This window comes from Ascaphus truei, chromosome 3 (genome assembly GCF_040206685.1).
Source record: "Ascaphus truei isolate aAscTru1 chromosome 3, aAscTru1.hap1, whole genome shotgun sequence".
NCBI lineage: Eukaryota > Metazoa > Chordata > Amphibia > Anura > Ascaphidae > Ascaphus > Ascaphus truei.
Genome location: NC_134485.1, coordinates 220,205,665 through 220,222,024, shown reverse-complemented (window position 1 = coordinate 220,222,024; position 16,360 = coordinate 220,205,665). Strand labels below are relative to the sequence as shown.

The 16,360-nt window shown below is 37.6% G+C and overlaps 1 protein-coding gene across 1 annotated transcript in view; it reads left to right on the top strand.

The window, feature by feature from the left end:
- Positions 1-8,017, top strand: part of LOC142491019 (zona pellucida-like domain-containing protein 1) — a 154,920-nt gene extending 146,903 nt beyond the window's left edge. Inside the window, exons 9-11 of the mRNA XM_075593358.1 lie at positions 3,922-4,036; positions 7,239-7,262; positions 7,749-8,017. Of these exons, the coding sequence (XP_075449473.1) occupies positions 3,922-4,036; positions 7,239-7,262; positions 7,749-7,912 (303 nt within the window). The 3' untranslated portion in view covers positions 7,913-8,017. The remainder of the gene's footprint in view (positions 1-3,921; positions 4,037-7,238; positions 7,263-7,748) is intronic.
- The last annotated feature ends 8,343 nt before the right edge of the window (positions 8,018-16,360 follow it).

Here is a 16,360-nt window from a genome sequence, read left to right as displayed (position 1 = left end):
GCACCCTTGTGTGCTAAGGAGTCTCTATCCATTTCCTACAGGAGGCTTTTCTAGAGCTCTCATTAGCCATGGGGAGCCTGGTTATTTGACTGGCTGCAATTAACCAGCTCCCTCCTCGATTCCTCAGAGCATTTAGAGGCAGTTTGAATTAAACAGGGATAACAAGCCTGTTACAAGCCTTGTCTGGGGTTGAATCAATTGATACAGAATAATACTTGGACTTCTTTATTCTTGCAATTATGTGGTTCAGAACATGCTCACCCATTGATGCAATAAGCTCTTCAAATGCTGTACTGTAGATGAAGGGTAATTTGCGTGACCACTTCCTTTATTTGCATATAGTTTGTTGTGAATAGAGATAAATTATCATATTCAGCTAGAAGTTCCATAATATCAAGGTAGTTAACATTTCTTGGTGATCCAACTACTTCATTATTACTCTGGAAAGCAAGTCCACATTCAGCAATGACTGTTATGGTACTTACAACACGCATGAGAACTTTGCGCCAATTTCCACTCAACTCCGCTTCATGTTTTGCCAAGTCCTGGTGAATGCGCCAAAGTTTCTTTCCATGTTTTGCCAAAATTGTTACAGATTCCAAGTGATACTTGAAGCTTGTATTCAGTCAACTGTTCACTTTCATGTTTCCAGTCAGAAAATCCAGTATTGGGCAGTTTTAATTTATGTGTAGCCACTAGTTTACATACTGTATATAACAGTAGACTTTACTGTACCAGTAGTTGGAGAGAAACACAGCCAAGAATGGTTAATAATTTAATTGTTCCAATTTGTTAGTTGAAATAAGTTTGCAGTACATTTTTGAACAAAATGCTTTTCACCTTTGGTGTGTTCTTCTTTGTATACTTATGGTATAATGACTCACACAATTTGCCATCAGAGTTTTGCAAATTGAAAGACCCGTTTTTGGCCCAAAAGTATATCGTATTCAGTGTTGATAATTCAGGTCACAAGCCAAAATAATTTTCAAAACAGTGAAGCTACTCTCCAGTTCCTTCTCTAAGTTCTGATTGATTATCTTCACCATGATGGACTGTGTTTTCACCTGTTTGCTCAGTTGTCTCACCAACACCAATGGTTTTTACAGTTACAGATGAAGGTGGAATTTCTGGTGTTTCTGTTGCAATGGTGCATTCTGTTGAAATTGCTTAAATTGGTTGGTTCGAGGTTGAAGCAACCGAAGTCATGAAGTAATTACTAATTTTTGGCACCTTTGATTTAATTTGTTATTATTTTTTTTCACGCTCTGCTGCTGATTTCTGTCTCTGTGCACCGCTTTCATGGACACGAGGGATTCTGTGTCGGTAACTCATATTTACCTAGAAAAATGAAATATTTGATAGCGAGTCCAAGTTGACTGCCCAACAAATACATTTCACAATATGTTCAGATTTTTCTACTTTTATTCAATTATTTTTCAATACGCAAGTTTAAATCAAAGTTAGTGGTTATTGTTTTTGTGTTTGCATACGTAAAATAAAAGTAGTACTTCTTAAACGTGATTATTATTTTTTTATAAAACTATAATATAGAATCAGAAAACAAACAGCAAGCAAATAAAATATTAATTACCAAAAATATTGACAAAATTTCGATTTTTGAATGTGATTCACTGAATACGTAGAAAGGTAGCATAGAATAGCAGTTTTTTTTTAAATATATATATTATATATTTAATATATTATTTATTATTTTATTATAACTATTATGCAGTCACTCTACTTAAAAAGTAGCTGAATTTAAGATCTGAAAAAATATTTAAGTAAAAATGGCTTTTGTTAAATGATTTACTATGTGTGTGGAAGCCTCTGCATTGTGGAGTCCCAGGGCGACCACCCCATCCGCCCCCCCTCCCCCCTCCCTTAAATCTGGCCCTAGCTAGCACTAATAGAGCGGAGTCAGCAGGATCAAAAATCTACTGTAAATAGGGAAAATGTCTTCCGTCTCATATTCTCTCTCTTTGTATCTAGACCAAGGCATACATAGCTAAAGCTTAACCATGAATGCAGGAAGAGAATGGTAATTAACACACAAGTGTTACTAAAGCTTACCATAAGTATCCACCATTACCTCCACTCTTAGGCACTTGAATACTGCATTAAAGTCATGTTTTTAGAGGCAAATTTCTACTTTAAATTAATATAAGTAGCAGTTAGTCCCTGAGATCAGATCCCTGAGCTGGCTATTTTTAAGTATTGGAATATGAAATATTAAGTATTCTATTTTTAATTGGATACTGTGTATAATCACTTCACCTTGAGTAATATATTTGTTCTTATGTTTGAGTGAGGTGAGTTCCTGGTATTATGGTATGTAATAAATGTGTGACAGAATAGGCACATCTAGGACATGAATTCATTAAATGATACATGACCAAAAAAGGTTGATTAAGTAGAGTCAAAAGTACCTTACTTATTGCTACATTTGCCCTACATGAAGTAACAAAAGATAATGTTCACAGATGTATAATTTTGTAATTAAGAGTGTAAATAATAAAGTTCCTTGTTTTACTTATGGAGTAAAAATGATATTTTAAACATGTATTATTTAGTTAACGATTTGAGTGATTTCAGTGCAACACATTAGGGTCTTCTTTCCTTCCATTGGTATGTGTTCTCGACATACAGATTACCAGATATTATGGTCAGGTCACAGTCACATGCAGAGTCATCTTGATATTTTTTTTCGAAATCTATGAAGCCCCTTTCATTTTCATACAGATGTGTGACACATTATTTGCCAGGAAAATATAATGGTTACACGAGCTTAATGTATTCCCTTGGTGTTATCCCTACGTGAGACCATTAATCAGTGGCTTCATTAAAACGTATAGAGCTTTTATGCAAATTCTGCACAATCTTCTCCACAAGTCTTTGTAGTCTATTTTGATAGCTTTCACGCAGTCCAACTCAATATCTATAGAATGCCCAGATAAATAAAACAAATAAACAATAGTTAATGTAAGCAGCAGTCCTCCTTTGCTTTTTGTTGCATTGTTATATTTACTTTAAAAGATATGCCCTTTCAGTGGATATTTTTATTTTTACAATCTAATGCTCAGATATGAGCAGTTGAAATATTAAGTGTCCCGTAGGTCAAAATGTATGTCTTCCTAGAGCTCAGTGCATTCGGATGCTGGAGATTAAGAAACAATGATTTTTAACACCATTGTTTTTTTTAAAGTAGGACTTGTTCATGTGAAGATATGATATGACTTAAACTCATGTAAAATTCTGGTGGGATTATTGCTTTAAAGTGCGTTTTTATGCAGAGTTCTGGTTAAGTTACAAGAGAATTTTTTAATTTCATTTAGTTTTTATTGAAAAATGTATTTTAACTTTATATGTATATTTATTTAAAATATTGTAGTCTAAAAATGTATTTAGTTGCATATTTAATTTTAAGTACAAAATACGTTTCCTTGTTGCAATAAACCATTGATAATCCCCCTATTGAGAGAACGTTTTAATTAGGAAAGTATAAAAAAAAGTCCTCCAAACTTGAGAATCTTGTGCTAAAACAGAAAAAAGTCATTCACACTGGTTTTTAAGAGGGTAGAACTCTTGACAAAATGTTCAATTTCCTGCCACTTCTAAAATCCTTCGATATATTTTGAAAGAGATTATAGTAAATAAAAATACCACTTGTGGTGCATTTGAATTTCTCAGTCAGTTCTGCAACCCAGTCTTTCCCCATTATCTCTTAACATACAATGCTCCCACTGCAGCCAGAGATTCTGGGTAATTACATGCAAATGAGCACAGTCACTCCTTACTTCTTATCTATTTTTAACATGGACCCCTATACATTTATGCCTGCTGTATTACACAGCTTTTCAGGACAGCCTGGGTTAAAGAAAGAGATTACAGATGATACATACTGTATGAAAAATATTTTTACAGGTCTGCTCAAGGAGAAAGAGAGATGTTAGAGCAGCCTCAGATTCCTCCGCCTCTGGTTCAGTTTCTGAGCCAGCAACCATTACTTCAACTGGGATTGTTACCAATAATGAAAATGGTATGTATAGCTTTTAAGTTTAATCTAAAATCAGGCTATATAAAACAAATGATGTTATTTAGACATTTAAATCTTGGCGTAATTGATATTTTATATTATTGAATTGTGTAATATTATATAGAATATAGATATTGGCCAAACCTGATTTATGAATTATTAAGAGGCTAACATCTGACAATAACATAGCACAAACTGTACTGTACTGTACAGCACAGCATAGCATAGTATTTTTCCACCCACTTCTCATGGCACCAACCCATGTCATGTATTAGGGTTAACCAGCCAATCACACATTCACATGTACGATAAGTGCAAACGTGCTTTTTAATTTATTAACTACTGTAGTCCTAAAATCTGGCTGGGGTGACCCAAGGAAAGGATGGAGAAACACTGATATATAACATATTTCCTTTTTGAAGGTTATAGAATGTATTGTGTCTATCCCAAGCAGATTGAAATATATTGTATGTGCCCTCCTATATGTACCTTGTTACTTGACTGGATATGGTCCATCTCATCAGGTATTGATCATGAGTTTTCCTGAGGTTAATTACTTCTGATTTTTAAAATATGTGTAAATTAACTCTTTCCTGGTGTTTGATCTTGTAATTTCAAAGTATATGTTAAGCTGCAAAACATGCCATACACTGTATGTATTTTTGACCATTTTTGAAAAGCAAGATGCATTATTCACTCAAAAGATCCAATGGAAACAATTAACAATGGGGGTCACACACGTTTTCTCAGTTTTCACCATGGTAAACATGGCATTCTATTTCCCATTTCCCCTGTAGTTGTGGGATATTTGTATTTTATTTTTCACTCTGATATTTTTTAGTTGATAAAAAAAACTATGATAAATGATCCCATGTGGCCAAAGTGTACCAAAATGATTTATAATACTTATCCCTATAGATGGAATGATTATATTATACCTATCTCAAATTACAGGTATGCCACATGTTGTAAAATAACTTACATTTAAATATACATTGCAATAGACGAAAAATAAGGGATGCTCCCTTGTCAATGCTCACTGGGAAAAGCCACTTTAAACAGAGGTATAATAACCTTTAGAATTCTGTATCCATTCCATATAAAGACAGCATAATCAGTCCAGACCTCCTTGTTCACATAAGACAATGGTGTCACAAATCATGTAACCAATCTTGAAAGACTTCCACTAGCCTTATAGGTAAATCTTGTGTGGCAGTCAGTGGTAAAAGTTACTTTGTAAACACTTTGATGGCTGGAGCAACTGAATGATAAGAGTTACTCACTTTTCTGATACACTGGAGATCTGCGTGCTGTCGGCGTGCTCCTACCAGGAAGGTTGAACAGCATGTAGAAAATCGTAGGTGGCGGTGCAACTGCCTTGGAAAGAACTTGTGACCAGACTTTGCAAAATGTTAAAGTACAAAAAATATTTATTGGCACAAACAGAAGCAGCAAAAAAGAGTCTTCTTACGCGTTTCGCGTGATAACCCCGCGTTATCAAGAGAGAATATACATTGCATACAGTATACATTTATCAACATGGCTAACCGTGATCTATAAAAGTTACACAATATGAAATATTACAATGTGGTAATGTGGCAATAACAATGCAACCTCACATCATGAACAACAAACCAAAAATGACCTACTGTATGCATGAGTTGGATGTTGGGTTCTGTGAAATTCTGGTCCTTAAAAATGCTAATGGAAATTATAAATATCCCATTGAAAGCAATAGTTTTTTTAAGTTGCAGTTGAGGAAGAGAAAATGCCAATGTGTGTAATTTGCCTAAATTCTCAGGCCGTAATAAATACAGGTTTTAGACTGTGTATTATAAAATACAGTATGTCCAATTGATAAAACTAGCTAATTAGTATAATACTAACGTAAAAATTCTGAAAAATTGTAGGTTAACTCATGTTTTAAAAGTAGGAAATGGTATATCACCATTATTATTTTTATTATTTTGACCCAACAATAGAATCTACACAATTAAATATAGATTAATGCAATTAACAGTATGGTAACATTATATCAATATCATAGACTATACGCTATATATACTCTATGTATATTAGTTTTGTTTAAATAGATCGGAAGGTCCAAATTGGGAAAACAGGATTAGTAAAAGTTTTAACATAATCAGGTACTTTATTGGTGTTAGATGCTGTACATTTCATTAGTTGCAATTTTTAAAATAAAATGGAGGCCACTAGAATTTATGTTTTTTACGCAAGTTGACACAAAATGAATAATCAACTGAAAGGTGTTGAATTATTCTGACATCTGGTTACTAAGTTCCAATCCCACATACACAGAATCAAAATAATATTTTTGGAAAACAATTCTGCATATGTTTCTGTCATGTTACGTAGGTTAGAAAAATAAGATTTTGGTAGCAGTTTTTTTTTTGTACTGAGCATTGCAAGTAGAGAACATTTGTAGAATTGCTCCAAAAATGAGCCAATTGCCCCACTATGACTTCAAGGCAAAAGTGGAGCAATTCTGGTGCAAAATAACTTGACTGTAAATACAGTATCAAAGAAAAAAAGTCCAATTTAAATCAATAAGATTTTTTTATTTGATACATATGGTGCAGTTATTTTGCCCCAGAATTGCCCCACGTTTCCCTTGACCAATGTATCAAAGCGCTTTCCTTTAGTTTTGCTCCACTTTTTTCAGTAAGCGATTTGCAGAGTAGTTTTGGAGCAGTTAGGTGTGGGGGGATGGGGGAAGTTGCAGTAATTAATAATATTATATGTTAACTTATTTTAGTCAATGCCAGATGTTAAATAAGCCTCATGCACATGAGCAGGAGCAAATGAACCCTGTTGCTTCATTAGGGTGGAGGAAATTGTTTTATCTTGATACATATTCTCCTTTGATATTTTAATGAAGTACAGTATACAAGATAACAATGCAGAATGAGCCATCCGTTCAGTTCCTTATTTGCTACTATAATGTTACAAAATCTCTTTCACCCTAGAATCACAGTTTTTTTCCTCTCAAGTGCTAATGATGTACAGAGAGTCACATTATTTTCTTTACCATCCTATACTGTATATACATTTGCTTTTCTGACCTAGGTACTGTTACTGAACCATACTAACTATGGGGTAATTATGTATTCCTTTTAAAGACAGAATACAACACACTGCATGTATGACAAAATGTTAACTAGAAATATATTATTTTCTCCCATAGCTTCTCCAGTACGCACAGACAGTAGTAAGTATTCCAATAATTTTTTCCAGACTATGCACTTGATGCAATCTTTTAAAAAAAATTATTATTATTGCATTACTTTTTAACTGGTTTATGAGCTAAAAAAAAGCTTTGCTATAATAAAGTCAACTTCTATCCAAAATCGAAGATGAAATGCAATATTGGTTACCTTATAGAAATTGATATGTGTAAATCTGCTGGTAAAACTCAGTTCAATTTTGACATTTAATGGTTAGTAATTAAATTGTGCATTTGGCAAAATTGTATTGCATTTCTTATAATTGTGGTTTTTTTTTTTAATTTAAAAAAAAATTACTTGGCAGTTTGCAAATGTGGCCATTGGTAAAATTATGAATGGTCTGCTTAGTATTCTTATGGGAAATGTACTTATAATTTCATTAAATATTTATATAGTCACTAACAAAAATGTATGTCTCTGATGTTTTCAATATGAGCCCTTACTATTGTGAATGTTAATTAATCTTTCAGATATTTCCAAAGTGGATTCACAAAACATTGTAAACACTGCTGTCGGTTTGGGAATTACAGTTGGCTTCTTGGCTTTACTTTGTACCCTAATGGGGGGAGTTGCATTTCTTATGCACAGACGACTCCAAAAGATGAGGTTTCCAGAGAAGAACAACTTTCATTAGAAAGCGATGAACTTATCTATCTTACATCCACTCCTGTATACTTCTTCAGGATTCATGGTGTAGATGTTTTAGCATATAGTAAATTCAAAACAACCTGCTTTATAAACTGACTACAGTAAGTGACAAGGTTAGCTGTCTGCATAATTGCATAGCTGCACCAATTCAGGTGCAAATATTTCAGTTTGCTTATTCTTCTTCGATGATTGTTGATATGATTTGATTTTTATCTGTATAAAATAAAATGGAATAAGAAGTTTGCATCCAAAACAAAGCATTTCAGTTATTGCAGCAAATATATTACTGAATACTCCATTACCATAATGAAACCACACTTCTACCATATTCACTAAATGATTCTCTCACCTACTTACAGTACTGTACTTCTCAATGAAAATCTGAATGTGGAAAATTCAGCAGGAAGTGTGATAAAAGTCATCAACATAGACAATGAACCATTCCTGTTGTCCATGTTTAAGAATCACAACTCTTTAGTACTGTATGTTATCCAATTAAAAAAAAAACAACAACTCGCCAAGATTTTCCTGAAGATTTGCATATCAGCCTAATACCTGTAGGTCACCAACTTCCACGTCTTTAACTCCTTCAGTGTCAGCAGAATCTGGATACATTTTCCTCTACCTAACAGCATCACAAGGCCTGAGCCTGTGATTGTTGTGCTTGCTTTGTCCCTTCTCAAGGAGAGATTAATAGCAAAACATGTAGCAAATCATGCAGAACATGCTGAGCATCCATCACACAGTTTTAACCTCTTAAATGTTAACTTCCATTCTTACACTTTGGTCGGGGATGCACTGCCCCTTTAAGTCTCTCTTGTGCACTTATTGTAAAAACAATGAATATGACTTATTATAAGGTCATTTGATACATTTTGTATTAATTTCCTTCTTCCTTCCCTTTTGATGTAATACTTTGGTTGTGCGGAGATGTGAATAGGTTCATTATGGTGAAAATGACCTCCTTTTTAGCTTTATTTTAGGTAGCTGAAGTTAGACTGACTGACAACAACAGAGTTTATGTATATAGGCATACTGTGAACACGCAATGTTTAACAGCCATTAACTTACAATAAAATGTAGAAAACTGAAATTAGGTCACTTTTTAAAGAAATTATGCTGCTCTAGAGAACATTATCATTAATTATTGATATGATTTTTTGTGACCTATATGCACTCGATAAAGAAAAAGCTCTGTCTCCTCCATGCATATAATGTATGGCATTCCATTTATCTGTACAACATCACTAGATAGTGAAGGAAAGTGAAAGAAATATCATGTGTGTTGCTGGACGCACCCATCCCCCATCCCTAAAGAAACTTAGACAAACCACATAAATAAATATCACTCAGACACATTAAAATGGTGGTAAAGCTACAGCACATTAAACATAATGAAAACTCATACTTTTATTAAGTGTAACATTAAAACACTATACAATTATCTTTTGGTTCCAAAAACCGATTACTTGCAAAATTCACCAGTCTCCTGTATTAATAGGACCCTCCAGCCCAAAACCTTACCAGGAATGATGACAGCTTTGCAGGGGCCCAGAACTAGATTATCCACTGCCCCTCCCCCTGTGTCAATGGCCTTGTGAGACCAGCCCCTCAATTTCTCACACCCCCATTTATCCCCTCCCCTCTATTACACCCCCACTTTTCTCTCTTTCCCTCACACCCCCACCTCTCCCACCCATGCCCCAACATCTCTCTCCTACACCCCTGTCTCTCTCTCCCACATCTCTCCCTCTCTCATCTATCTCCTTCTCCCATGCCCCCTCCTCTCTCTCTCTCCCACCTCCACCTCTCCCCCTCACACTCAATAACCCCTGCTCTTCCAATACACATTAGGCTCCCCTCCAAAATATACATAACCCCCTTCCACAATACATAAAATAATCCTCTCCCCAATACAGATAATAACCCCCCCAATACAAAGAACAACCCCCTTACCCCAATACAAATAATAACCACCTGATATACATATAGTAAACCTCCCATTGCACATAATAACCCTCCAAATATAACACTGGTGCAGTACTGATCTCGCAGGCAGATGCGAAAGGTAGGCCCAATTTCCAATGCACACACAGGGATGGGGCCAGCACTGGAGGCAGAGCAGTAGCAGGTGAGAGAAGCCTGTTGCACTGTATTGGCAGCAGCATCAAATTGGCCTTGGCACCTTCCAACCTGAAGGACAATTCAAGGACATCCTGGATCTAAAAGGTTAAAAATATCAAGGGCTATGACATTTACTAAATCATATATATCTCCTGTAAGCTGTCACTACCGCACTCTAGATCAATTTGCCTGATTACATTGACATCAATGCTTCGTACAAGCAGGGACTGTTTGGCAGATTTTTAACTGGGTGGCAAATGTATCCAACAGGCCTAGGAAGCAGGCAGTCAGTGGCCCTCATTTATATATACTGTATATACAGTATAGGCACCATAAACACAAGCACACATTCACACATGATACATTCAACACATACAAACATTAAATCACATAATAAAATACACATGCCATTCCCTTTCACACACACACACACGCGGGCACGCGCACGCGCACGCGCACGCGCACGCACACGCACATGCACACACACACCTCATAAACACATGTTGACCTTCAGATACAGACACCTACTGAACAGCACTTTCACACAGACAGACCTGCACACAACTCGCACACAACTCGCACACTGACTAGCACAAACTCTTCACACACTCACACTGACTAGCACAGCATTTACAAACAAACAAAGTGACAAGTACAGATTATCACCCACACTGACAAGTACAGTAATTACACATACACTACCAGTATAAACTCACAACCCCTATCCAGCACATTCACTCACATACTCTGAGCAGCACAGATTTACAGACACTGTCCAGGACAGACTCACTGACACGCATAAACTATCTCACACACACACTGGCCATCACACTCGCACACATACTCTGAGAAGCACCTTCACATACAAACACTGACAAACACAGCTCAGATTGTGACCAGCACAGATTGCACAGTTATTTACCTGCACACTAACACACATACTGACCAGCACAGATTGCACAGTTACTGACCTGCACACTAACACACATACTCTGAGAAGCACCTTTACACACACACTGACAAACACAGGCTCAGATTGTGACCAGCACAGATTGCACAGTTACTGACCTGCACACTAACACACATACTGACCAGCACAGATTGCACAGTTACTGACCTGCACACTAACACACATACTGACCAGCACAGATTGCACAGTTACTGACCTGCACACTAACACACATAGAGACCAGCACAGATTGCACAGTTATTTGCCTATACACAAACACACACACACACATACCGACCAGTAAAACACACACTGACCAGCATAAACTCAGAAACTGATCACCACAGCACTGCCAACACATACTTACCCGCACAGACCCAGACACACATACACAATTACTGAATATCACGTATATACATCACTCATAAAGTCAAACAAAGAGAAAGACCAACACACAAACTCCTATCCGTGGGGATGACGTCACTTCCAGAAGCATCACTATCAGCAGGAAACAGAGGAATTGGGTGAGGGTCCGGCAGTTTGTGCTGAGTAGTCTGGTCCTGCTCCTGCTTCACTGCCGTACGTGTTTCATTCAGTGGGAACTTCCTCAGGGACTAAAATTTGTGATTGCGGTGTCCATCTTTAAATAATCCTTAATTGACTGATGTCACGCCGTAAACAGGTACAAAATAGTAAAGTGCATACTTAAGTCCCAATTGGATATAGACTAGAAATTAACTGAATGCACAGGAGTATGCAATGCTACATTGATAAAGACAAGAAACAGATGAAACTGCCTGTTATGAACCCCTGTCCGAGGAAAATCTGCGGCCATCTCGCGAACACTCCACGAGAGTCCACAGCAGGCTGAAATGGATCATCAGATTAACACAGCGAGGGTCCCTCCATTTTAATGGGACTCCACGCAGTGTGAATCATACCGGGTTCTACCTGTCTGTAAGAGATGCGCAGTAAGAGATAGACTGAATCATTCACTCTACCTGCACTCTTCTACCAGGCGATCGCGGGGCTTTTATTTTATTTTAATAACATATTATTGTAGCAGCGGGTATCCGGAGCTAAAACGTATTGATTTCAGGTCCGGGGACCCCCTGCTTCCCAAGTTACATGTCCCTTGAAATTTTTCTTTTTTTGCTATATATGATATCATGCCTCTTGTAATATAGGTCTCTGTGCTGAGTGTAGCGCTGTGCACATCAGCATGGTTTCTTCCCGAGGGACTTCCCGCTGCTTTAATCTGATGGGCCATTAGGAATCTCACAGAAATTTTGAGGCATTTACTGTGTGATTTCCCCAGATTTTCCAAGGCAAGCGATCTAATACTGGTGGCTGCATCTGTATGTGTGAGTATCTGTGTTCTATCAAGGTTAGCTGACTTTTCTTTAGCTAAAATCACCTGCACTGACTTGTAATGCCTTTCAATGAAACGTCTTTCTACTGTAAAATAAGTGTCTGCTCATCATAAGTTTGCATATTAGTACAGTTCCTTCTAATATGGCGGAACTGTCCATAAGGTATATTAGATTGCCACTTTTTATGATGGCAATTATCATTGCGAATAAAATTATTACAGTCAACTTGTTTGAAATAGGTTTTAGTAACCAGAGTATCATTCATTAATAAATCCAAAAAAGCTATTTGTTGTTATATCATGATTGGAAGTAAAACGTAAATTGAATTCATTTATGTTAAGGTACTTGTCACGGGAGACAAGCACTTTTAACACCTTTTTCCTTCCGGGATCAATTCACTAGGCAGGACAAGGTAGTGGAATAAAATGGGGTTTATTCTGGTAAAACCAGCAGACACACAATGAACCACAAAATCCAGGTAATACACATTTAACTGGGGGTCTGTGGGGAGTCTCTAGCCCCACAGTCTGCGGGTAAAATAGGGGGATAACCAGTATCTTTTTCCCCAACTTTGTACACATGTTTAAAGCACATTTTTACCCAAATACCCACCCTTAAACTCCCACTTCCAAAATCCCAGGTTTATTGGACGACATTGTGACGGTAGGGTAGCCGGTCTGCATAATAAAGGTTAAACCCAACTGGTTACACCTGAAAACCATGGGTCCCTGGCAGCTAAGTAGCACCATAAGTCAGGGGCCATGTAATGGGGACTGTAAGAGTTAAAGTGTACCCTGCTTTCCCATTTCCCTTTGCCCCAGAAACATGAAACTTCTTGAGTGTAAGTTTTGGTGGAATATTTGGGTGGAAATGCAGTCATTTTGTTTGCAGGAGCTCGGGGGGCAAAAGTTACTGATAGTCCTCTAATCCTCCCCGACGAGCAGGAATGATTTTCCGGTAAATGGGTTAAATTATACCGGGGCTACCCAGTGTCCCCCAGACTCCTGGATTTCGAGCCCAGATATCCCAGACCCATTTCCCTCAAAGGTATGGGTCTCCCAAGTTATGTTATGTATTAAAACATATTTTATTGTGTTGGTGCATTTTCTATATGTGTCTACACAGTCAGCCATGCATCCAAATAGGTGCCTAGATGTCTGGATAGACATTGGAGTTCAAAGTTCAAAGGAGGGAGTGTCACGGTAGACCAGAACTTTTAACACCAAAATACCCGGATCCATTGATTGAGCAAAGAAAGAGATAAAATAAATTGTGATTTATTTACAAATATAAACTACAAACTAACTAAAAAACTCTCTATCAGCGCTTGATCCAAATGAAATATTGTGAATTTGAGTGATTACATCAAACCCAAATGAAATACGTGTAGATACAAATGCAGCCAAGGGGGCAGTAAACAATAGACTGTTCAAATCCAATTAACAATACAAAAACAAAAATAATGTCCCCGGCGCAAAAAATGATGATCACAATACCATATCAAAAGACAGTCCTGGATGGAGTGACAGTCCTGATAGTGGAGTAATACACCAACAGATGTAATGAGGTAGATTTTCTTCCAGGTGTGATTTCCCAGATGATGTCTGTAATTACAAATAAAAACAAAAACACACCATTGCGCAGTATATAGACTACAATACCCTAACCAGGAGAAGAATATCCCTACTTACAAGATAGACTCTTGTTGATTCAGGGGAGAGAATCTGTTCCAGGCTCCTTTCTTCTTCACCTTGATGTCCACGGACCCCACGTGGTTCCCAAGATGGCCCTCTTCACCCTGATCGGCGTCCTCGCAGGAGCAGCATGCACCGCAGCAGCCGTAGGTAGAGAAAAATAAAGACAGCCTAGTGTACTCCGCACAAAACTTTATTAACAATGATAAAAAGCAGCAATGTTCACACTCACAATATACAAGGGCAAATGTGCCACTCAAGGATGCCGTCCGCAGCTTGTATCCAGCATAGTGGGGATGAGCTCCACGAGGTCATGCGCCGACTGATGACGTCAGTGGCGCAGCGCCATTTGCTTTCCCCAACACCAAATGGTACACAGCGGGTGACGGCTGACATGCACTGTACTAGGCTCGTCCTTCCTACGCGTTTCGTGACAATGCGTCACTTCTTCAGGGGATGTGGGAGCCCAGTACTCTAGTTCCTTAAGTACAGGCAAAATAGCTAATATCCGCCCACAAATGGGCGGAGGTGTTGCATAACAATTAGTAGAATGATTACGGAACAGAAAACAGCTCACTCCTTGTGCTATGCTGTTGGGGTCAAACTGGTCCTAACTGTCACTCATACCATTTATGCAATTGATAAAATTGATTCACTCCTGTGAACTACACATTAAAAATCTACTATAATATTAAAATAGACACTCAATATTACAAGTTTATACATATGTAAATAAAATGAGGAAACGTTTATGGAAAATGGATAAGGGATAAGGACATTCTTTAAGGATCTTTCAAAAAAGATGCCAAATCAAAGTCAATGTTTAGACCCAATGGGGACAGGGTTTTTAACACATAAATCCAATAGCTTTCCCGTTTGGACAACATGCCCAAACTGTCTCCCCCACGCCAATTGGGTTTCAAATGTTCAATGCCCATGCACGTAAGGCCATCTGGAATCTGATTATGTACTAACTTAAAATGATTAGAGACGCTCTATGCGTCTCGAGACCCCTCTTAATATTGTATATATGCTCGGTGAATCACCGCTTGAGGGGTCTCCCAGTCCGCCCTACATATTGCAACCCACATGGGCATTAAAGTAAATAAACACAGTAATCTGTCTTGCAATTAATAAACGTTTCTACGTCATAGACTGCTCCCGTTGTATTGGATTTAAAAGTTTTACCTTTAACGCTATTCTTACATCCAATACATTTGGAGCAAGTGTAATAACCCTTAAGGTCGTTCAACCATGTAACGTGGCGGTCTCGAAGACCATCAAAGGGACAGCTTGGTGACAACCGAGACTTAAGGTTTTTCGCCCGTCTATACACTATCTTAGGTTTGTCCGGAACAATTTCTTTAAGGACTGGGTTCCTCTGAAGGATACCCCAATGTTTGGTAAGAACCCGTGTTATAACGGGGGCCAGACCACTATATTGGGTTATAAATAATGGAAATGGATCACGTTCTTTTGTTTTAATTTTTGATGGATCCTGACATATAATACTTTTCCTACCTATTTTATTCACTTCAGAAATGGCGGAGTCTATATCACACATTTTGTATTCCCGTTCCAAGAATCTATCTCTAAGGTCACTAACCTGCTGTTGGTATACTTTATCATTAGAGCAGTTCCGCTTAACCCTTAATGCTTGTCCCTTAGGGATATTCCGGGGCCAATTAGGGTGATGATGACTTGACGCCAATAAATATGTATTGGCGTCCACATCTTTATTATATGTTTTCGTCTGGATGGTGTTATTTTCTATGTATAGAGAGAGGTCAAGGAAGTTGATACTGGATTTACTTTGGTTGAATGTAAACCGCAAGTTCAAATTATTAATATTAAGATATTGCTTGAATGATTCAAGTTCATTTAGGGATCCCCTCCAGACACACAGCACATACTTTGCACCTTTGCCGCTTAGCATATGAGACCCTGCCCCTCTTACCTGGTGCCTCTGAGTCTGGGCAGGGTGACATCTTGCCAGGATTGCTTATAGAAGTTTTTTTTCCTTTACCCCTCCTTGCTAACAAATGGTTTAACACTTCCATATTCTGGATTGCCTTTGAAACTTGCCAGGATGGCTTATTGAAGTTTTCTTCCTATACCCTCCTTGCTAACAAATGGTTTAACACTTCCATATCATGGATTGCCTTTGAAGCTTAGGAGGGCCGAGTAGCCACCCTGTCTCCCATGCAAATGTTTTTTTACCCATACTGAACATTACTTGAACTTAAAAAAACATATGTCAGGATCGCCGCTAGACTCCGCCCCCAGCACGCGTC